Source organism: Panicum virgatum, chromosome 7N, assembly GCF_016808335.1.
Source record: "Panicum virgatum strain AP13 chromosome 7N, P.virgatum_v5, whole genome shotgun sequence".
Lineage (NCBI taxonomy): Eukaryota > Viridiplantae > Streptophyta > Magnoliopsida > Poales > Poaceae > Panicum > Panicum virgatum.
Window position 1 is genome coordinate 35,642,709 of NC_053151.1, and position 22,282 is coordinate 35,664,990.

The following is a 22,282-nucleotide window of genomic DNA, read 5'->3' on the forward strand; positions in this document are numbered from 1 at the left end:
TGGCACAATTCACCATCCTACCCCCTCATTATTAATAATTCTTTTGTCCCACGCACCAAGATGGTTCACATTACAAAGACCGCAATTGTCACCTCCCGTTTGCTCATGACATCTGCTCTGCATCCAACACACGTCGGCCGCGACCATGTAGCTTTACCTTGCCATCTTGAGATTAGTTTCTTATTTGCTGAAAAGGCATCGTGGTGATTGATTATATAGCAACTACTATTTATGACATCAGTTAGCTGAAAAGGCAGAATTAATTTTTTTCATTGGTGATTGATTAAGAGGTATCATAGTCATTTCTCTTCCACCTTGATCTATCCTAAGATATCTAAAATGCGGTATATATAGATGACTTTTTTGGGACTACTACCTTTTAGTACCGGATAAATCCATGTTACTATACCCACGCCCCTTTATTCTCGATTTTAGAGCTAGTTTGAGTACACCGGTCGGTTCTAATTAAAATCAAGACTAAAAGGAGTAAGGAACCGGTATTAATCATGATTTTTTCTAGTAATGATAACGGATGATACGGGGAGAGAGACAAAGTCGAAGGGAGGAAGAAGAAAGCTGAGCAAAAGAAATGAGCACCCACCCGTTCCTTGTCTTTACATATACTCCATCCTTCCATGTTTATAAGGCGTACACGTATATCAAAAATCAAACTTTTCTATCTTTGACCAATAATTTGACTATTATTTTTTTATTTTTATAATGTAAACTTTATACGGTTGGATTCGTAATCAAATATGCTTTATGAAAGTGATCGGGTGCTCTAGCCTAAGAGGGGGAGGGGGTGAATTAGGCACTCTAAAAACTTAGACCTATGGCTCCAACTAGTTTGCACAAAACTTAAACTAAAATATGCTATCTAGATGTGCAACTAGGTTGTTCTAGTGTGAAAACTCCTATCCCAAAAGAGTTTAGCAACCTATAGCCTTTCCTATCAAGAAACTATTCTATGAAAGTAAAGGCACACAAATTGCTAGTATGAAATGCGGAAGCTTAAAGAGCGGGATAGGAGAAAGCAAACTCTTGACACGGGTGTTTATCCCGTGGTTCGGTTAGCCACAAAGGCACACCTACATCCACGTTGTTGTAGCACTCACTAAGAGTATTGCTACTCGGTCACCAAGTCTGTTCCGTGAACACAATCACGGTCACCTTGCCCCCGGGTTCCACTAAGGAGCTTCTCCACAAAGGATGAGGGTCTCCACGTCCCCCGCACAAAGTGTCGTCGCCGCTCCACACCAAGTCGGAGGGTCGATGACGTTGCCGGCGAGCTTCACGCTCCAAGGTGCCGGCGCACCAAGCTCTTGTTTTGGTTCACTAGAGAACCACAGCACAAAGGCTCTAGGCCTTGCAAACTCACTCACTAAGAGCTAATCCTTTACACAACACTCTCAAAGTGTGCTAAGGGCTAAGGATATGATCTTGATGTTTTTGTATGGCTTGGAGATGTTCTTGGGTGTGTGTGGGATGTCCAGCAGCTCCAGCAATCTTCAAATGGCCGGGGTGAGGCGTATATATAGGCCACCAAGTCTTGTAGCCGTTGCTCCAACGGTCAGCTGAAAATCTGCGTATCACCGGTTGAACCGATGCCTCTTGGCGGGGTAGCGTCGGTTCATCCGGTCACTCATAACCCAAAGTAGCCGTTGAAGTCCTGACAGCTGACGCAGAGACCACCGGTTGAACCGATGCTTTGTACCGATGCATCACCGGTTCATCCGGTGCTTAAGAATCTTCTCCTGGGCGCTGACGTCATTGCACCGATGAAATACTCCGATGCACCGTCGGTTCAACCGGTGCTGAAGAAACTTCTTCTAGGCACTTGACATTGTCTCTGGAACATAGGACGCCCAATGCACCGATGCCCTTTCTTGGACCGTCGGTTCAACCGGTGACTATAGGCTGACTTGGCTTCGTTTTCCTTCTGCACCAAAGTATCATGGCGTCGGTTCTTCCGACTACCATCGGATGCTCCGATGCCCATGGCGTCGGTTCTTCCGGTGCTCCTTTGGGCCTTGCTACGCCTATCTTCTCTCTCTTTTTGTCATCACTTGAATCTAAAAGCCTGAGAATGATCATCTTAACAATCATATTAGTCCAAGTGTTGTGTTGTCATTTGATCACCAAAATCACTCGAAATGGCATAAATGGTGCCATGTTCGTTACACTTTACCATGATTATAAGTTTATAACCATAAGTGATATAACATATGAGAACTGGATGGTCAAAATGTTATTTGGAAGACCGTGCCATGTTCTAGTATGCCTTATAAACGTAGGAGGGAGTATATTGTAGTTCTCGGCCCTAGCAGTCATAGGGTTTAGTTGATCTTTTTTGTTGTTTTGCGTTGTAAAAACGGCCAGCTCTCCTCCACAAGGAATAATGTTTGTTGCTTTGATCAGAAAGCAATCGGTCATTGTTACGAAAGCACGACAGTTATCAATTTCGTGTGGCAACACAAACCATGCTAGTCAATTAGACTCCGTAGGCCTTAAGGTGAATTACTCCAAATCAATGTTAGTTCCAATTAATGTGGAGGAAAACAGAACATCGTTGCTTGATCAGCTCTTTGGATGTGTAGTGGGATCTCTGCCTTTCACTTATTTGGGCCTGCCTCTAGGACTGACTAAGCCTAAAGTGATTGACTTTCTGCTACTGGTAACAAAATGTGAGCGAAGGCTAGCTTTCACCTCATCTTTTCTATCTCAAGCTGGAAGGTTGGAAGTCACAAACTCTATCTTCACATCATTTCCTATGTTCTTCATGAGCACTTTCAGATTGCATAAAACAGTTATCAAACAAGTGGACAACTATATAAAGCATAGTCTTTGGAGGGGACAGCCATCAATGACAAAACACCATCTAAGGCTGCATAGGATCTGGTCTGTCTGCCAAAAAATGAAGGAGGTCTTGGGGTATTAAATCTCCAGACACAGAATGAGACTTGACTCCTGAAAAACCTACACAAATTTTATAATAGGCATGACATTCCTTGGGTCAATTTGATTCGGGAAAGACATTATAATTCTGGTGTTTTGCCTGATTCCTTGAAAAGAGTAGGCTAATTTTGGTGGAAAGACATCTTAAAGCTGATAGATTCATTTTAAAGGCTTAGCAGTGGTTCATGTGCATGATGGCAAATTATGTTTTTTTGGGGAAGATTTATGGTCAAACGAAGTGCCACACATCCATTATGCACAGCTGTTTTCATTTGTCAAGAATATATATATATATATATATATATATATATATATATATATATATATATATATATATATATATATATATATATATATATATATATATATATATATATATATATATATATATATATATATATAGGCTCTGAATGCAGATGATCATGCGACTTTATTACATCTTCCTATCTCACCACTGGCTGCAACCCAACTGATTGACCTTGCACAGGATTTGGCCTCTCTATCAGACACTGCAGAAAAGGATGTGTGATCTTATATCTGGGGTTCTCCCTTTTTTTCCACCTCTAAAGCAAACATTCACTTAACTGGTCATATGCCAACACATCCCTTATTTCGGTGGTTATAGAAGTCCTCTTGTCAAAACAAGCATAAAGTATTTTTCTGGCTCCTTCTTCGTAACCGACTCAGCACAAGGGAGATTCTCCGAAGAAGAAATATGAATTTGCCTTCATATGAATGTGTCTGCTGGAATTTGGAGGGTAGAAGAATCCCTCTCTCACTTGTTGTTCACGTGTCCTTTTGCTCAAGCATGCTGGGTCAATATGAATATTGTTTTGGTAGAAATTGATCCAATCCTAGCTCTGGAGCAAATCACTGATAAGATAAATCTTCCATTTTTCATGGACATAACAATCACATTTTGCTAGAGTTTATTGATGCAAAAAAATGATCTTATTTTCAGAGGTATTCAGCCTACACTGGACAGATGTCTCCAAGGTTTCAAGAGAGAATTTTCTCTAGTTATTCTTAGAGCAAAAGCCCGCTTTAAAGAGCCTATGGTAGAATAGCTAGAAGCATTTGTGTAATCATTCAGATTTTTTTGACCTTTTTTGTTTCTTGAAGTTTTGCTTAACACTTGTAACATACTTTTTTCTCTCTCTTTTTAATATAATATAATCAGTAGGGGATCTCCCCTCCTGTTTCTTAAAAAAAAATAGATGATCGCATGGTGCCTCAGCATTGCTCGCATCGTGCTCTCGGACACTTTTAATTTTGTGATCACATACCACATGCTTCCAAACTGTTCTCACCCCTTCTTCCGCATATTGCAACGGCCGGATGCATCAAGAATGATGCTGTGTAACTACCGCTGTACCGCTCTCTGAACTTGAATGATCTGACCGCGTATTACAATTGCAAACCTAGGAGAGGAGTATCTCTGAACATGGTTTGGTTCTCAATTCTCATGCATCCTTGTTCTTAACCACAGAACAAGTCAGGAGACCACGAGTTGGAAGAACCGACCGAGAGTCATCAGAACATGAACGTGCAGCGAGCTGGCCTTGTTTCCAGATAACATTCCTCCCCTATACTTGTAAGACTTAAGAACTGGCTGAGTTCACTGGATTGACATATGCTAATCATATATGTCAGTTAAGCATGTGGAGACAGATGGGGCATAGTTGATTAGGTTATGATAACTCAACTTGTACCATGCTGTCATTATTCTCTGTCTGCACTTAAGTCAACACCATTTGGCATATATATAATTATATCTGGGTATTTGATATTGCACCGTGCTCCATGATTAAGCTAAGTCAACGTAGTACTGTACTGTTCTAAAGTATATTAACTCCTCGATGATGGGAATACCTAGGTTTAGCAGACCTTTCTATGGGAAGGCAATAAATTTCATCTAATATATTGTCTACTTTATCATTCACTGCTAGAAAATCTCACATTAGTACCGGTCAGCAACCCTCCTTTAGTACCGGGCGGCTGACCGGTACCGCTTGGCCAGTACTAAATGGCACACCATTTAGTACCGGCCAAAACGCCCGGTACTAAAGGGAACATTTAGTATCGGTCGGTAACACCGACCGGTACTAAATGGTTTTGCGCTCAAAAATTAAAGGAAAAAAGTGTTGAACAGCTAGGAAGCCCCCGCACACGCGCATCGTCCCAAGTCACAAGTCATGCGAATTTCGCGCGTAATATGTGTGAGCGCGGTCCATGGGAATCGAACTCACGACCTCCGGCCTCGCGCGAGCCTTCCTTACCGTCCCACCTATGCATCACTTGTGACTGGGTGGGAGATGCATTCCTTTTGAAGTAACCCGTAGAGGACCATTTAGTACCGGGCCAAGCCACCGGCTGGTACTAAATGTTGCATTTTAGTACCGGTCGGTGTTACCGACCGGTACTAAATGGATGCGCCATTTTAGTACCGGCCAGTGGCTTGGCCCGGTACTAAAATAGTTTTGGGAGCTTTCAAATTTGGACCCGGTACTAAAGTGGTGTCGAGACAACTTTAGTACCGGACAAAGCATGACCGGTACTAACTACTGGGGACGAATGAGCCATTTTCTGGTAGTGATTAAAAAAATGTTGGGAAATTCCATTCCTAGGTAGTACGCACTTCCGAGAACATCACATTTCGAGAGGTGTGAGTGTGATTGAGTCGTGAAATATATCATTACCATATCCTATTATCCTTTAGCCCCTTCCTTTTTTCAGCTTGACATCCATCTTTTTTTTTTGAAGGGAAGCTTCTTGAAAACCCATCGTGGCATGCACTACATCTCTGCCTATCACCTGCATGGTGTTCAAATAATTTAACCACTCTGTGAGAGAAGCGCCCTTTTATGAAGGAACAAAAGAAATTAAAGATAGTGCAGAGTAAAAATAATAAGAATAAACCCATAAATCATATGTACGTTACACAAAAAATCATTAAAAATCCCTGCATATTTTACAAGATGTAAACAACTCCACCCAATTTGGCTTATGTTTTCATTTTTTTTTCTCCAGTTCAAAGCTGTATCGAGTCTAGTAGTAATAGAAGGACAAGGAAAGTGTAGCAACACTGATCTAACACTGAATAATCGTATCACAATGTACTTGAGGCTGCTAGAGGAACTATACCAGATCAGAATATAATCAGTAACACATGGCCAAAATGAATGCCAGCATTCCTTGTCTCCTGGACGAACGCACTCCTGCATATTCCGGGGTTTTCAAACAGAAAAAAAACAAGTGTAAACAAAAATGGCTCGAGCTCGGAATGCACCTATATATACAGGCAGTCCCCCGAGCTAAAACACACAAGAAGCACAGTCACTGCTCCACAAGCAGCCTCTATCTCATAGGACGTAGCCACCACCATGAAGCTTGGACGATTCCACCACCTCGCCCTCCTCCTACTCCTCGCCTATGGCAGCATTGCGCCGGCGAGCGCCGCCGGGAGCTGGAAGTTCCTTGGGAACGTCGGCGTGTCGGGGATGCACATGCAGCTCCTGCACAACGACCGCCTGATACTCTTCGACCGCACCAACGTCGGCCCGTCCAACCTGACCTTCCCCGCCGGCCACCCCTGCCGCACCAACCCCCAGGACCTGTGGTTCCGCAACAGGACGGACTGCACCGCGCACTCCGTCGAGTACAACCTCGCGTCCGGCACCTTCCGCGGGCTCTCCATCTTCACCGACACCTGGTGCTCGTCGGGCCACGTCGCGCCCGACGGCACCCTCGTCCAGAACGGCGGGTGGAGGGACGGCACCCGCAAGATCCGCCTCATGCCCGCGTGCAGCGGGAGCGACGCGAGCTGCGACTGGACCGAGGAGCCGGCCCCCGTCGTGCTCGCCGCAGACCGGTGGTACGCCACCAACCAGAAGCTCCCCGACGTCAACGGCCGCGCCATCATCGTCGGCGGGCTGGGGCAGCCAAGCTACGAGTTCTACCCGAAGGCCGGCGCTAACACCGCCTCCTTGCTGCCGTTCCTGGGTCAAACGGACAGCCTGTACCCGTTCGTGCATCTCAACATAGACGGCAACCTTTTCATCTTCGCCGGCAACCGCGCCATTCTCTTCGACTACAATGCCGGCAAGATCGTCCGGAACTACACCACGCTCGGCAACGGCGGCGACCTGAGGACCAACCCGAACGCCGGCTCGTCGGTGCTGCTCCCGCTGAAGCCCAACCCCACCGAGGCCGAGGTGCTGATCTGCGGGGGCACGCCGGCCACCTCCAACCGCGCCGTGGCGGCGGGGCAGTTCCCCCCGGCGCTGAGCACGTGCGGGCGGCTCAAGATCACCGACCCGAACCCGTCGTGGGTCGTCGAGGAGATGCCGTCGCCGCGGGTGATGGGCGACATGATCCTGCTCCCCAACGGCGAGGTGGCCATCATCAACGGCGCCACGGACGGGATCGCCGGGTGGGAGTCCGCCAACACCTTCAACCCCACACCCGTCATCTACCGGCCGGACCTCCCGTTCGTGACCCCGACCAGCCGGTTCGAGGCGCAGGCGCCGGCGGGCACCCCGCGGCCGCGGATGTACCACGCCTCGGCGGTGCTCGACCGCGACGGCCGGGTGATCGTGGGCGGCAGCAACCCGCACCAGTTCTACGTCTTCGACAGGAAGTTCCCCACCGACCTCACCCTGGAGGCCTTCGCGCCCTTCTACCTCGACGGTTCCAACGACGGGCTCCGCCCAAACATCTTCGTCCCGTCGCCCAAGGACGGGCCGGTCTTCGTCACGTACCGCGCGCAGCTGAAGCTGCAGTTCTTCGTTCGCGACGGCGTTCCCGGGGCGGTTTCCATGGTCCCGCCGTCGTTCACGACGCATTCGTTCGCGCAGAACCAGAGGCAGCTGTTCCTCCAGGTCGAGGTGAAGCCCGCGACGGCGTTCCAGCTGAACGGCGGGGTAGCGACGCCGTTCCCCGGCTTCTACGAGGCCACCGTGACTATGCCGGCGTCGTCGGTCCTGGCGCCACCGGGCTACTACATGTTGTTCGTCGTGAATGGGCGCATTCCCAGCAAGGGGATCTGGGTTCACATACAGTGACAACATGAGGTTCTAGAATGATTAGTTCATTCAATTGGTTGATGAGCTACCTATCTTCACCTATTTGAACCTTTCAATTCAGAGTTGTAAGAGATTAGTTGTATGTGTTTCTTGTTTATTCTTATGCACCATGTAATCATTTGAAATATAATGAATTTAATGAGATGCTTGGTCATGCTGTATTTTTTATGTGGATTTTCCATGATTATCCCATTAACACTTCATCATTTTCACATACTAGAATTGCCTCTGGACATTCAGAACTCAAACTAAAAAGTAGATCCCCAGTTATTATAGCTCGTAGGAAAGGAACCCAAATGCCACAGGGTTACAATAGATAAAGCAGCTTCGATAAAAAAAAATCAGGTCAGTCCTGAACTGGAGATGGTGAGTCCTGTTTTACTGCATGAAGCACACGTATGAAATTCTATTCTACCCAAAGAACATTTGCTGCACATCAAGGTTCAAGGTAAATGGGAATTCCAATAGTAAAACGTAAGCAATTTCATTTCATTTCCATGTTTCCTTTAATTTCTTAGTTCTTTGGTGTTCCCCCTAGCACCATCCATGGTGGACATTACTCAGATTCCAGTAGGAAACAGAGACACCAGCTATGAACTTTAGAAACCATCTATGTTCGGAAAAATAGCCAACAAAAAAGAGGACTGGGAAAACATAACATCAGTAGCAACAACGGTTTAAATTATGAGTGCAATCCAAATAAACAGCATCACGAACTGTTTTGCAGTGAGTGCTTAGGTGTCACGAGACTAACACAAATAAGAACAAATCCGGAGTGATGAAAGCTGTAGGGTGGTCCACGGTGACTCTCAAATAAGATTTAGAGGGGCCCTGCAAAGGTCCCGTTTTCCCTCTGCTCGTTCCACTTCTCAACCTGATTCAGTAGAGAAAAAGCTGATGACATTGAAGAAACCAGGCTAGAATACATGGCTAGTTTCAATGTATCAAGAGAATATGGTCCAGCTAAGCATTATCGGTAAACAAATGGAAGGATTGCAGGAACGAAAAATGTGAAACATACTTGGGAACCCTCAAAATATTAGAACATGAAATGATATTTGAAAACAAATAAAAATCCGGCAAGTCTAAAACTACTCCCTAGAGAGAAGTAAACGCTAGAAATTATAATTTTAAACTGTGTCATCCATAGCCATAGGTGGCGTACCCAGTGCCGTAGGCTTCCCGCACTGTGCGGGGTCTGGGGAAGGGTTGTTTTTAAGCCCCAAGTCTTACCCACACAAATATGCAGAGGCTGGGGCTCGAACCCGGGACCTTCCGGTTACAGACGGTAGGCTCTACCGCTGCACTAGGCCCGCCCTTCATCCATAGCCATAGGTGCAGACTGCAAAAAAGTTCTCAGCAGGAGCATATAACATATTAGAGCGCCCATTTGTATGCTAATATGCATAGCTAAACGTTCCAATGAGTCACATTATCCACAACTTTCTACTCCTAGAAAGTAATATGATGGCAGAAACAAATCAGTGGTTTATGGCCAAGTAATTCGGATATGCAGTTTAACTCAATGAAGATTCTTGGTTCAGGTTAGTAGCTTAGTGCATAACAAATTTCCAATATTGTGGCAAGATGATTTTTTTTAGCAGTGATACTACAAAAGACAGCACAAGCACTCACCCATTCTCCTGGGCAAAGAGAGCGGTAGTACTTGGCGAATTTCTCACAATCAGCAGTTTCATCCCCTTTGTCATTGACACATCTGCTTGCATGGAAGTTCAAATACTGAAGAACTGGGATATTGCTCATGTGTAAAGCTTTTTTCTTTGATGGAGTCACATGTAAAATTTTACAGCAAACATACCTATGGTACTCAATATAGCGCGCAAAACAGTGCCTGGTTTGGTTCGTTGTAGGAAAGCGGAAGTCAGCAGGTGCGGTCTTCAGCTCAATCTGGTAGAAACGCAAAGCATAAACAGAAACAATGAAAATATCTATAGGGAATTCAAATAAAACAAAAAAAAATGCAAGACAATATTGAGAACCAATAAGCATGGTATTAAAATGAAAGATAGCTTATTTCACTGGGATGCACATGACTGTGTCTGGTAGGTGAATGTAAGATAGTCTTCTCTTCTTATAAAATAAGAGAAAAATATGGCACCCTGACACTCACCAAATAGATGAGCCTCTGAGAGCGCTACTAGGTCTCGAGGAGATAAAATACCATCCAGGCATCCACATCAGGCAACTAACCTATTCTGCAATTCATACAGTCTGCTGGTGCTTGCCACAGTGGCGACCGGCTGCTAGAACCAGTATCACCATCCTTCGCAGAACTGTAAAGGCCCAACCAAATGTTATCATCAATCCAACCCGGCAGCCCTTACCCTTAAAATTCAAAAAATGTGACTCTTCAGTCACCTACTCGTACATAATGAATGCAGTATCCTATATCAGATCTTAGCACATGACTCCATAATTTCCCACCACAACAGCACGCAAATTGCAGGACCGGGGGGGGGGGGGGGGGGGGGGGGGATCAAGCAAATTTCTATATCAGAAAGAAATGGACCCAGTGGACTGTGTCCAGAAACGAACACCTATCACAATCCACCTCACGCACATACACGCCGATCAGATCCAACCATTTCCAATCGCACGATCGACGAACTAGATCGAAGCCTATTGTCAGGTAACACCCAACCGACAGATGCAGCGACCCGGCGTGGCGGCGTAACAGGACGGACAGAACGGCTCCGTGAGAGGCGCGATCGGGGAAGGGGGAAGGGGGATTCTAGAAGGTTCTCACCTCGGCCATCTCGTCGCGGTTGCGGGACTGGAGACCGGAGACGGGGGTGAGGCGCTGTGGCAGAGAAAGAGGCGTCGCCGAGGAAAGAGGAGCAGGAGCACGAGGTGGAAGTGCGTGGGCCCGATCAAGGGGGCGGCCACTGACAACCGTAGATGGGCCGAGGGCCTTGTTCGGTTGGGCCTGTGGGAGGCATGCTACAATAAGAGTGGGCCTACCCGTTGTCTATCAGGTAGACAAGCCCAGCACTACACTTTCTTTCTCCTGTTCTTTTTCTTTTTTTTTGGATGGAAAGATCAATCACATCTTGAGGAGTCGTGCAGACAAGTATTATTATTATTTTATATCATGCTGTAACGCAAGGTGTCGACGTGACATAGCATATTTTAGCTTGGCCGCTTGGGCAACAGAAGCTACCACAAAGGGAGTGGAGCTTTTCGACGGTCGAGCCTAAACCAAAAGTGATCGCACCATATCCACCTCCCGCCATGAAATGCATTTTGTAGGTGTTGCCCACACACAAATAAGTCTAAGAATTCTAACGCCCCCGCCCCGTTGAAGCTCTGTGCCCTGGCCGTGCGTAGTATGCTTGTCATCCGTCTGATTTGTAATTCATTCTCAGTTGATCGTACTGTTTCTGTTTCAGTCCCCGTCTGATTTTTTTAGATTAAATAAAAAAATATGTTCTTAAATATTCATAAAATGTCTATAACCATAAGAAAACATATCTGGCAAAATCAAAAGCTTACATGAGTATTTAGACTCCAAACCTCAAACTGAACAACACAAAAAATAATGTGATGATTTCAATAAGAAAGAAACTAAGCTTCGCACTTATACTGCATCCTTTCTCCAACCTTCGTTTAGTCCCCGTCTGATTGCGAACAGGAGCCATGCAAAGCGACGGGGTGCAGTTTCTCCACGAGCTGGCGTCAGACTCGGATGTGATGATTCCAACCAGCGTTTCTCAGTTTCACTTGCCTCCAATCTTTTGCTGATGATAACACTATTCACAGTGCCGCACTGCGCTTCCCGCCCGCCGTTTCTCGCCGCCGACACTGGGACGGCCGCCGGCCGACCACGTCTGATGGGTGCATGCATTCACAAAAAAAAAGGAAGAAAAAATTGTGTGGTTGAGCCGTCGGATTCGGGATGAAATTATGAATATGCTCCCAAGACATCATCACGATCCCCGCGTGTGAAAACGACCGCAAATACCAGCAGCCGCCTTTCGATCTTTTTCAGAGATGATGGATCGGGCTCTGAAGAGCCAATTGAACGCCCGTGCGGGCCTCTAGGACGGCGGCGGGGCATCTCGCCCAGTCTAGGCCACGTGCTGCTGTTTTGGGGCGGTGGAACATGCGGGCCGGCCGTAGCGAACCCCGCCGGTCATGGTGACGGCAGCTGCTCCTAGCGGCGGATCCGGCGACCTGGCGGCCGGATCCGGAGCTCCCGTGGCCGGATCCGCGCGGCGAGGCTGCCGTGAGTCGGAGGAGGTTGCGGGCACGAGACGCGGCTTGCTGCAGATGCGTCAGGGAGCGGAGGCGAGGAGACAGCAGGGCGGCCCTGTAGCGCGCCTACGTGGGGGGTGCTGGACGTGTCGGCCATGGCGGTGTGGCCGCGCGGAGCCGAGGCGCGGAGCCCCCGCGGCAGCGTGTCATCTTGGGTGCGCCGCGTGGGGCGGCGCGGTCTGCAGCGGCTTCCGGAGGCGGTGGCCGGCGTGAAGCTGGGCCCCCGGCGCGGCGCTCGCGAGGGAATGGAGTAGAGACCGGCGGTCCGTCGACTGCGTGGCCATGCGCGGGGGCGGCCGACAGGGAGCGACGAGGCCTTGGGGCGGCGCCTGGCGCGGGCCTTCGGCGTGTCTGCGAGGGCGGAGGCGGCGGCCGGTATGCGGTGAAGCGCCGGTGCTGGCCGTGGAGTGCCACGGCGTGGGCTGCGCCACCCTGCGGTGCAGGCCAGGCGATGTTGTTGCGGCGGCGCGCGTGCAGAGTTGGCTGCGGCGTGGAGGTCGCCACGTGTGAGGAGCTCGGGGTGTGGTGTGTGCTTTCGGGCGACAAGCACAGCGGAGGTGCAGATCTGCGGCATGGTGTGTTGAGGCACGGCAGTGGAGCTGTCCCGGATGGGCTGCCATGACTGTGCTCTGGGAGTGCCAAGCGGTGATCGTGTAGCGCGGGGTTGGAATGCTCCGGGTGAAAGCCTTTGCTGGCATCATGCTAGTAGAGATGACGGCGGCGCTTTAGGGCGTCGTTTTTTCCGCTGGGGGCGTCATCTTGGAGCTACAACCTTGTTACATGAGACTCTCTGAGTGAAAATTCTGTCCAGATCCTGGACGAGCGATGACGGCGCCTTTTGGCGTCGTGCCTTCCTTGGAGGCGTCGTCTCTAGAGACCCATCTATGCTTGAGGTATTCCTAGTCCATTGGTCATTGGCGGCTTCGGACGGTGTTGGCTTTTCCGCCGCTTGGCAAGCTGAAAACGGGTGTTTCCGAGCTCTCGTGGTGGCGTTCGCAGCTATGGTGGCGGCCGGAGGTTGTCGCATGTCTGTCGGTTGTGGCTGCTTGCATCGGACTGCGGTGGCTGGCGTTGCTTGGCAACTGTCAGTGCGGCGTGGGACTGCGTTGAAGGGCGGCGCTTGCGGCACTGGCATCATGGGATGACTTGGCTTGCAGCGGACCGTGGCGGGCTGCTCAGTTTGGCTGGGCTTTCCGGTGCGGTACATCGTCAGAAGATGGCGCAAGCGACTTCTTTGGATTGCTGGCATGACGGCTGAGGTCATGTGCGCGGGTGAAGCAAGTAGGTGAGGTCAGCCTGCGGCGGTGGATCGGTTTTGATGGAGACCTGGGACGTGGGGCAACTTTGCTCACCACCTCGACGGCGATAAAGGAGACGGAATCGTGGCGTGGAGTATCGTGGCGGGCGTGGCGAGGCCCCCGCGCAGGGTGTTTCTTCAAGGCGACGAGAGCGAGGTCCAACGGCAGAAGTGGCGAGGCCCCCGCGCGTTGTGTCATCGTGGTGGTGACTGCGAGACAGCCTTCAAGAGGTCCGGTTTCGGTGGTATCACTCCGTCAGGTGGAGAGTGGTGTTGCAGCGGCATGGCGGCGGTGGATCCTGCATGGCAGTGGTCTTTCCGGTGTGGTGCGGTCTGCATCTTTCAGTTCCCAGTCGACGCAGGGTCATGTTTGGAGGTTCTCGACAACTACATGAGTGTGGATGGTTTAGTGGGTGTTGCGGGCTCTGTTTCTGCTGCATTTGTCGCGTGGACTTTTTCCAAACCAGGCAGAGATCGACTTTGGAGATGTTGTGAGGCTGCGTCGATGCCCCAATCCGACCGGTCTGAGTTGTTGAGTAGTGTTGAGTTTGGCGCGTGTTGATGCCCCAATCCAACCCGCCGGTTTATTTTCATGTGGTCTTTTTTTTCTTTTTGTTGCCTGATTATGGCCTCCCAGGGACATAATCTTGTATTTTTCTACTATATCAATAGAAATACACTCGTCGAGTGCCGTTCGTTAAAAAAAATAAACACACCTATGCTTTCTCGGGTCCTGTTTGGTTTTGCTAGCACATCTAGCTACGAAAGAATCTTGTATGGATAGAGTATTAAACGAAATATATTTACAATACTTTTTTCACAGATGAGTGCAACTTTGTGACGAATCTAATGACTCTAGTTAATCTATAATTGGCTACAGTAATGCTGCAGTAACCATCTTCTATTTATGCAGTCAAAGATCTCATTATATTCGTCTCGCGAAATAGCGCAGGGGTGTAGAATTAATTTCGCAAACTGTTTTTATTTAATATTCTTAATTAATGGTGAAAGTTAGCTACATTAGTCTGCGCTACAAAACTAAATATGGTCTCGATAAGCTCACCTGTGAGCATGTGATTGTGAGCCCGTGTGACCTACCGTGTCCTAGTGCCGTCCTGCTCACTGATGAATGATGAGTTGATGATAGTGATACAATTACAGTGGCATCTTTTTATCTTTCATCTTGTTTAGATGCCTTTAAAATTCCAAAATTTTACAAGATTTCTCATCACATCAAATCTTTAAACACATGCATGAAATATTAAATGTAGCTAAATAAATAACTAATTATACAGTTTATCTATAATTTGCTAAATAAATTTTTTGAGCCTAGTTAACCCATGGCGGGACAATAATTACCGAATACAAACAAAAATACTAAAGTACTTTACAGTCAAAACTTTATGCATCTAAACAAGGGCTTTGTTTTCCTTCATGGAGATCAATATGAGCAGGGGCGGAGACAGGGGGCGGGCAGGGGCCTGGCCTCCCCTATGGTTCCCAAATTTACATTGAACATTTGAATTTTGATTAAATTTTTATATAAATTAACATGGTTAGCCCCCTTTAATAATGAAAAAAAAACAAATTCCTAGCTCCGCCCCTGGATATGAGGCAGCACAGCACTATTTCTTTGTAGAAAAGTATTGCGTCTTTCTCCTCTGGAACCCATGCAGGGATGCTGAGAACAGAGCTGAACGCCGATACTTTGTTTTTTTAACAGAGTTCAACTAGCAGGCCGTTTGCTCAATCATCATCAGGCCAATGGGATGCTAGTCCGCGCCAACTATTGGTGCTCGATTCTGCAAATCACATGTTCTTACCCCAGCTGGCTGGACCGCGTCACGCCCTCTGGATTTTCTTCACATGCTGGATTCTAGTACTCATTCTGGTCAGAAATCCAGCGTTTGAAGGAACTCTGCTCACTCACCCACTTACCTCTTGTTTAGTTGCAAAATTCAAAATTTCAATTTTTTTTTCCGGCATCTACATGGAGAATTAAATCTAGACGAAATAAAAAACACATTGCACATTTTGTCTGTAAATCGCTAGACGAATCTAATAAACCTAATTATGCCGTAATTAGACGCTAAATTGCTATAGTAAACAACCTCTAATGATGGATTAATTAGGCTCATTAGATTCGTCTCGCGATTTACAGACGAGTTCTGTAATTTATTTTGTGATTAGTCTATGTTTAGTACTTCAAATATAGGAAGATGCACTTTCAAAAATTTTACACAGCACAGCTAAACAAGGCGTTACTACTCCTTGTTTTGGACATTCTTCTAGGCCCTTGTTTAGTTGACTTCAAAATTCCAAAATTTTATAAGATTCCACATCACATCGAATCTTTAAACGTATGCATAGAGTATTAAATGTAGCTAAACAAAATAATTAATTACACAGTTTGTCTGTAATTTAAGAGACGAATTTTTTGAGCCTAGCTAACTCATGACCGGACAATAATTACCAGATTACTTTTTACGCAACTAAACAAGGGCTAGGTTTCTAGCACAAATCAGAAGGGACAATTGGCGTGTACGTTTCGGCTTCCGGCAGGAACGGCAAGCTTTGACCAATGCAACTTGCTCCCACGTCGACAAAAACAGTATAGCATAGCAAGTAGAAACCATCATCAGGAAGAAAGGTAGCCAAACTGAGACATCAGGAGCAGGTTATCCGTTCACCTGGCTGGCGAGCAGCCCAGATATTATCAACAAAAATCAAAAGTGTTATCATCAGCAAAAGATTATTAGGGTTTCTCTGCCCTGGTCCTGCTGCAAGCTAAGCCAGCTCGCTAACCCCGTCAAAGCTCCACCTAACCCACCATGTTGCAATTTCCTAGATCCTTGTACTCATCCGCGACCATCGGTCCCTGTCATTTTTTACCCGTCTGCGGCCGACCCAAGAAATTGCGGGAACGGCAAGTACTTCGTAGTGTAGCTCTGAAGAAACGAAGACCATGGAGCAAACGGACAGAGAAACCCTGCGTCCCCGGGCGGCGAAAAAAGAGCAGAAGCACAGTGAACGGAGGCAGCTGGGACAAGTGCATCCAGCTGTCCAAGGCGGATCCGGACAAAGCCTGGGCTGGCTAGATGCACAAGCACTCAAGGCTCAGCCGTGTCAATCTGCTGAGCCGCCGTGTCTGAACTCCGTTGACGGCGACGAGTTCCGCGCCTTGCCGGGACGGAGCGACGGCGTCTCTGGATCGATCCCGCTGGGATGCATGAGATCTCTCTCGCGGTCTCGCCTCCGCACAAAATTCGCGTGGTTGTGCCGGTTCTGCTGCGTTCCCCACCATGCGGATCAGCAGAGATAAGCATTGTGTCGCGAGATCTTGCCCGCCGTGGCGCCGTCTGTCTGTGGCCACCGATGCAGCGCAGGCAAGACGAAAAAGTAAGGGGTCGGGAAAGCGAGCCTGAAAAGACGCCGGATCGCGGGGACGCCTCTTCCCTTCTCGCTTTCGCCCCTCTCTTCGCGGACGGCGGATGCGGCTGAGGGGCCGTGCGGCCGTGCCCGCGCTGCCGTGCAGGCGGGTGTCTTTGGCGACTACGGCTGTGTTTAGTTTCAAAATTTCTCTTTTCAAACTTCACTATTAATTTATCACATCAAATTTCACTATTAATTTATCACATCAATTTTTTTACTTTATACATAAAACATTAAATGTAGGTAAATAAAAAAACTAATTACATAGTTTTGATGTACACGACGAGACGAATTTTTTTAGGCTAGTTAGGTCATAGTAGGACAATAATTAGCACAAACAAATGAAAAATGTTACAGTGTGCTACAGTGTTGGATATAACCCTTTACGGATAACACAGCCTACGGTGCAGAACCGAAGACGGGAGCGGCACCTCCCGCGGGCCGCAGTGTGCGTGCCATGGGAATAGTTTGTTCCTGCAGAAGACGCGGAAGATCATCTGAAGATGTGTCGTCGAGGTGTTGGGTTGGTCGTCCCAAGGCTGTACTACCTCTGAATGGTCAGCCAATGTTTGTTGAATTGTTTTTGTTCGTGGTGAACCTATAAATGCCTCCATGGACCTCTCATGCGCCTATTTTTTCCCCCGAAAAACCTAAGCTGTGGGAAAAATTCACTCATGCTTTTCTGCATGTTGTTGTTTATGCAGATTTATTGCCACGCTGGTAAGCTCTTTTTTTATTGGACATGTAAACCAAGCTATATTTATTGTAAAAAACAACCAAGCTAGATTTGGTATTGCAAAGAAACTTTTGCTACAAAGTCGGTGAGGGTACACATATATCTCCTTTTACTTTGTCGTCCACTTTCTAGTTGAGAATACTTGGCATTTTGAACCCAACACAGACTTTACCTTTTGCTACTATATTTTGCCTCAAGATATGTTTGTAACATCTAAAATATTCATGATATTACTAAATAGATATAGGACACAAGAACTACAATACAATAGTATGAGTGACCGGATCTTGTCCAAATGTATATCGCAAGTTCGCAACTAGATGGATATTTAAGTTCTTTCCATCATTAAAGTCAGAATTGAACCTTCTAATCACTATGTTTCTCATATTCGAAAACCAACCAATCATCCTTATACGCACCGTAGTATGGATTTGGTTGACCTCATCTCCACTGACGCGCCAGTTAGTTGGTTTGCTGATATTTTTTTTCCTTCAACATACATGTATGATTTCATTCAAGGAAGAGCCAACCCATAGCTCTTTATTTGCTACATTTCCTAGACGATCTATTTGTCAATTATTAATCATCATTAGTGGACGGAGGCAAACTAATTTAATGACTATAGCTTTAGACATTGTGAGTTTGCGACTTTCTTCATACCGGCACACCAATCTAGAAAGAAAAAGGAGAAAAGAAAAGGGATAGAATTTGAAAACTTTAGTGGACGGCATAAAACAAGATGAAAAAAAAAAGTTGCCGGCCGCCCAGCCTCCGCGACCACGAGGCCACCGGGAAGCTTCCCCAGCCTACCTCGCCTAGTCAGCCACCAGCTGGCCGACACGCGGGGTCCACTTGCCATGCCCTGGAAATTCAAAGAAAACCCCTTCCGAGTCCACCCGAGGCGGCTGGCGTAGTACGTGTGCCTCCTCCCCTCCGTGCACGCGGGCCACCGTGGCCCAGGCCTTCACGGCCGCGAATCCAGATCGTGGCGGGTCCCACCAACCTAGCTAGCGGTCCGGGGGCCTCCACGAGAGCACGGGTCCAGCGTGACGGGTCGGCCCATCTACTTGGCGCCCACAGAAACCCGGACCCGGTAGGGGGAGCTATAAAACCCGGGCCAAATCAGGGCTTCCCTTCCCCAGCCGCACGCTTCTTCTTGCCAACGAATTTCCTCCTCCCTCACCGCCGCCGCCGCCGCTCGTCTCGCTGAGAGAAGCTAACGGAACCGAGGAACTCGCCGAGTTCTAGGGAGAGAAATCCTTTACGCTGGTCTCAGTCAGGGGTCTGCTGCGTCGGAAGGCGGTGAAGGGGGGAAGTTCACGGGATCTGTTCGGGATCACGCGTGCGCGCTCGGGAATCGGGGGTTCCACACATAGCTTCGTCGAATTGTAAGTGTCGCATTGCCGATGCCCTCTTTTGATCTGCTTAGCTTGTAGACTTCAGATTTGTTGGGCGTGTCTTGTATTATGTTAATTTTTTTGTCCGGTGACTAGATTCGAGGTTTGTTATTTCTGTTCTCGAGGATTAGTACCTCGAACAGGTTGTTTTGTAGGTAATGGAAACTTGCTGGTAGGAAGAGTACTGTTCAAATTTATTTAGATTTCGGTTTGTGGATAGGAAATACAGATTCGTGCGAGTACACAGATGATTTCTTGAAATAGGTGAGATTGTGGTTTTTAGGAATTTGATGAGGTCTACAAGATTAAACTTTGATCCATCCTAACAGATCTATGATTAGTGCAATAATTGTGCGAATAACTCATATCTTGATTTGTTGGAAATATTTATTTGACCATTGGATTCTCTGTACTCGCATAATTGTGGTATGTTGTGATGATTTACTTTATTGCCTAGCTTGTGATAATAAAAAGCAGAAAAACTGTTGTTTGAATTCGTTAATCAGATGTAATAGACTCATTGATTCTGCCCTTCCCGCAGGAATTTGATGTACTAATGGAGTCTAAGGGTGGCAAGAAGTCTAGCAGTAGTCGTTCCATGATGTATGAAGCTCCCCTTGGCTACAGCATTGAGGACGTTCGACCTGCTGGAGGAGTGAAGAAGTTCCAGTCTGCTGCTTACTCCAACGTAAGAATTGTTAATCACAGTTATACTCTTCATTCCACCTCTGTTTTGTTTCTGATGTGTTGCTAATGTTGTCTTATTTTTTTTACTGCAGTGCGCGAAGAAGCCATCCTGATATCCCTTTCGTGCTTCCCCATCCTAGTAGTTTAGGATTTCTTTTTCTAACGCTTTGATTCTGACCAATCTCTCTGGCCTGCTGCTTCCTGATAATCGACCAGTTCCCCAGTCTTGCTCCCTGCACTCCTCCCTCCATCTCCGGCATTGTGTTCTGACTCACCTGCTCCAATGGCTGTCCTTTCTGCTGCTGACGCTCCCCCAGTCTCAGCGATTGGGTTTGAGGGCTATGAGAAGCGCCTTGAGATCACCTTCTCTGAGGCGCCTGTCTTTGTCGACCCTCATGGGCGTGGTTTGCGTGCCCTCTCTAGGGCCCAGATTGATTCTGTTCTGGATCTTGCACGGTGCACCATCGTGTCCGAGCTCTCCAACAAGGATTTTGACTCCTATGTCCTCTCTGAGTCGAGCCTGTTTATCTATCCACTGAAGATTGTCATAAAGACCTGTGGGACTACCAAGCTTCTGCTCACCATTCCAAGGATTCTTGAGCTTGCTGAAGAGCTGTCTATGCCGCTTGCTGCTGTGAAGTACTCCCGTGGGATGTTCATCTTCCCCAGTGCTCAGCCAGCCCCCCACAGGAGCTTCTCTGAGGAGGTTGCTGCCATTAACCGCTACTTTGGCGGCCTGAAATCTGGTGGTAATGCTTATGTGATTGGAGATCCAGCAAGACCTGGACAGAAGTGGCACATCTACTACGCCACTGAGTACCCAGAGCAACCCATGGTTAACCTTGAGATGTGCATGACTGGTCTGGACAAGAAGAAAGCTTCAGTCTTTTTCAAGACTTCTGCTGATGGCCACACAACATGTGCCAAGGAAATGACCAAGCTCTCTGGTATATCTGAAATTATTCCTGAGATGGAGATCTGTGATTTTGACTTTGAACCCTGCGGCTACTCCATGAATGCAATTCATGACTCTGCTTTCTCCACCATTCATGTGACCCCTGAGGATGGTTTCAGCTATGCAAGCTATGAAGTTATGGGCTTCGATGCCACTGCACTTGCCTATGGTGACCTTGTCAAGAGGGTTCTCAGGTGCTTTCGCCCTTCGGAGTTCTCTGTTGCTGTGACCATCTTTGGCGGGCGTGGCCAAGCCGTGACGTGGGGTAAGAAGCTTGATGCTGATGTTTATGACTGCAACAACATGGTAGAGCAGGAGCTGCCCGGTGGTGGTCTACTCATCTACCAGAGCTTTTCTGCTGCTGAAGATGCTGTTGTTGGCTCGCCCAAATCTGTTCTTCATTGCTTCGAGGGTCACAATATGGAGAATGCTGCTCCGGTGAATGATGGCAAGCTGGCTAATCTTCTCTGCTGGGAGGAAGAGGATGCCATGGAGGAGAAGGACGGAGTGCTTGTCGAGTAAGACCGGGTTCTGGTGTCGATTTGCTGCTGAGTTATTTTTTTAAGTGTTTGCGATTATCGTTTGGTTATTGTGTGAAGCAGCCGAGCCAGGCTATCTAGTATGAAAATGATCGTCTGTAAGCATGGGTTCTGAACTTCTGATGTTGCCGCATGCTAGTGATGAGTCTGAATAAGTCTGATGTAAGCTCTAGGTGGTCAGCTGCGTCTACCACAATGAGCATATGTAGGGAGAAATGTCTGTCAAAGCATTTTATGAACAATAATTATTTGATTTATAAATGATCGGTTTCTTGGTCTTAATTTTCAATGTTTTGCTTGCTTGTTTTTGATTAAGATGAAAGCGTCACATTCCAACCCTGGTGACTTCTCATATATATATATATATATATATATATATATATATATATATATATATATATATATATATATATATATATATATATATATATATATAGGCCCTGATTAGATCCATAAAGTCAAAATGCAAAAATTTTGTAAATTGCTTGCATGGTATACCAAATGTAGTCGAAAAATAAATTGCATTACACAAATAGACTGTAAATCGCGAGATGAATCTAATTAGCCTAATTAGAACGTGAGTAGACACTAAATTGTTATACTCCCTCCTTCCCCGTTTATAAGGCATGGTGGAACATGACACGGTCTTCTAAACAACACTTTGACCATTTATTTATCATATATTATATCACTTTTGATTATAAACTTATAATCATTGTAAAATATATTTGATTATGAATCCAATCATATGAAATTTGCATTATAAAAATAAAAATTTAATAGTTAAATTATTGGTCAAAGATGACAAGATTTGAATCTTGATATACGTGTATGCCTTATAAACAGGGAAGGAGGGAGTAGTAATGCTACAGTAAACATGTTCTAATTATAATGATGGATTAATTAGTCTTATTAGATTCGTCTC

At 46.9% G+C, this 22,282-nt stretch overlaps 3 protein-coding genes across 3 annotated transcripts; 2 read left to right on the forward strand and 1 right to left on the reverse strand.

Moving 5' to 3' along the window:
• Window positions 1-6,296: 6,296 nt before the first annotated feature.
• On the forward strand, window positions 6,297-8,198 carry LOC120683614 (aldehyde oxidase GLOX-like). The gene has a single exon (XM_039965702.1). The coding sequence runs from the start codon at window positions 6,339-6,341 to the stop codon at window positions 8,016-8,018; it is 1,680 nt and encodes a 559-aa protein (XP_039821636.1). The 5' UTR covers window positions 6,297-6,338; the 3' UTR covers window positions 8,019-8,198.
• A 434-nt stretch (window positions 8,199-8,632) lies between these two features.
• Window positions 8,633-10,930, reverse strand: LOC120683615 (cytochrome c oxidase subunit 6b-2-like). Its single transcript, XM_039965703.1, has 4 exons — window positions 10,807-10,930; window positions 9,859-9,947; window positions 9,675-9,756; window positions 8,633-8,913 (listed from the first exon to the last, which is right to left on the reverse strand). The coding sequence occupies exons 1-4, from the start codon at window positions 10,813-10,815 to the stop codon at window positions 8,860-8,862; spliced, it is 234 nt and encodes a 77-aa protein (XP_039821637.1). The 5' UTR covers window positions 10,816-10,930; the 3' UTR covers window positions 8,633-8,859.
• A 7,968-nt stretch (window positions 10,931-18,898) lies between these two features.
• On the forward strand, window positions 18,899-21,639 carry LOC120683470 (S-adenosylmethionine decarboxylase proenzyme-like). Its single transcript, XM_039965545.1, has 4 exons — window positions 18,899-19,167; window positions 19,718-19,864; window positions 19,956-19,974; window positions 20,169-21,639. Exons 2-4 carry the CDS (start codon window positions 19,733-19,735, stop codon window positions 21,338-21,340), a joined length of 1,323 nt encoding a protein of 440 aa, XP_039821479.1. The 5' UTR covers window positions 18,899-19,167; window positions 19,718-19,732; the 3' UTR covers window positions 21,341-21,639.
• The last annotated feature ends 643 nt before the right edge of the window (window positions 21,640-22,282 follow it).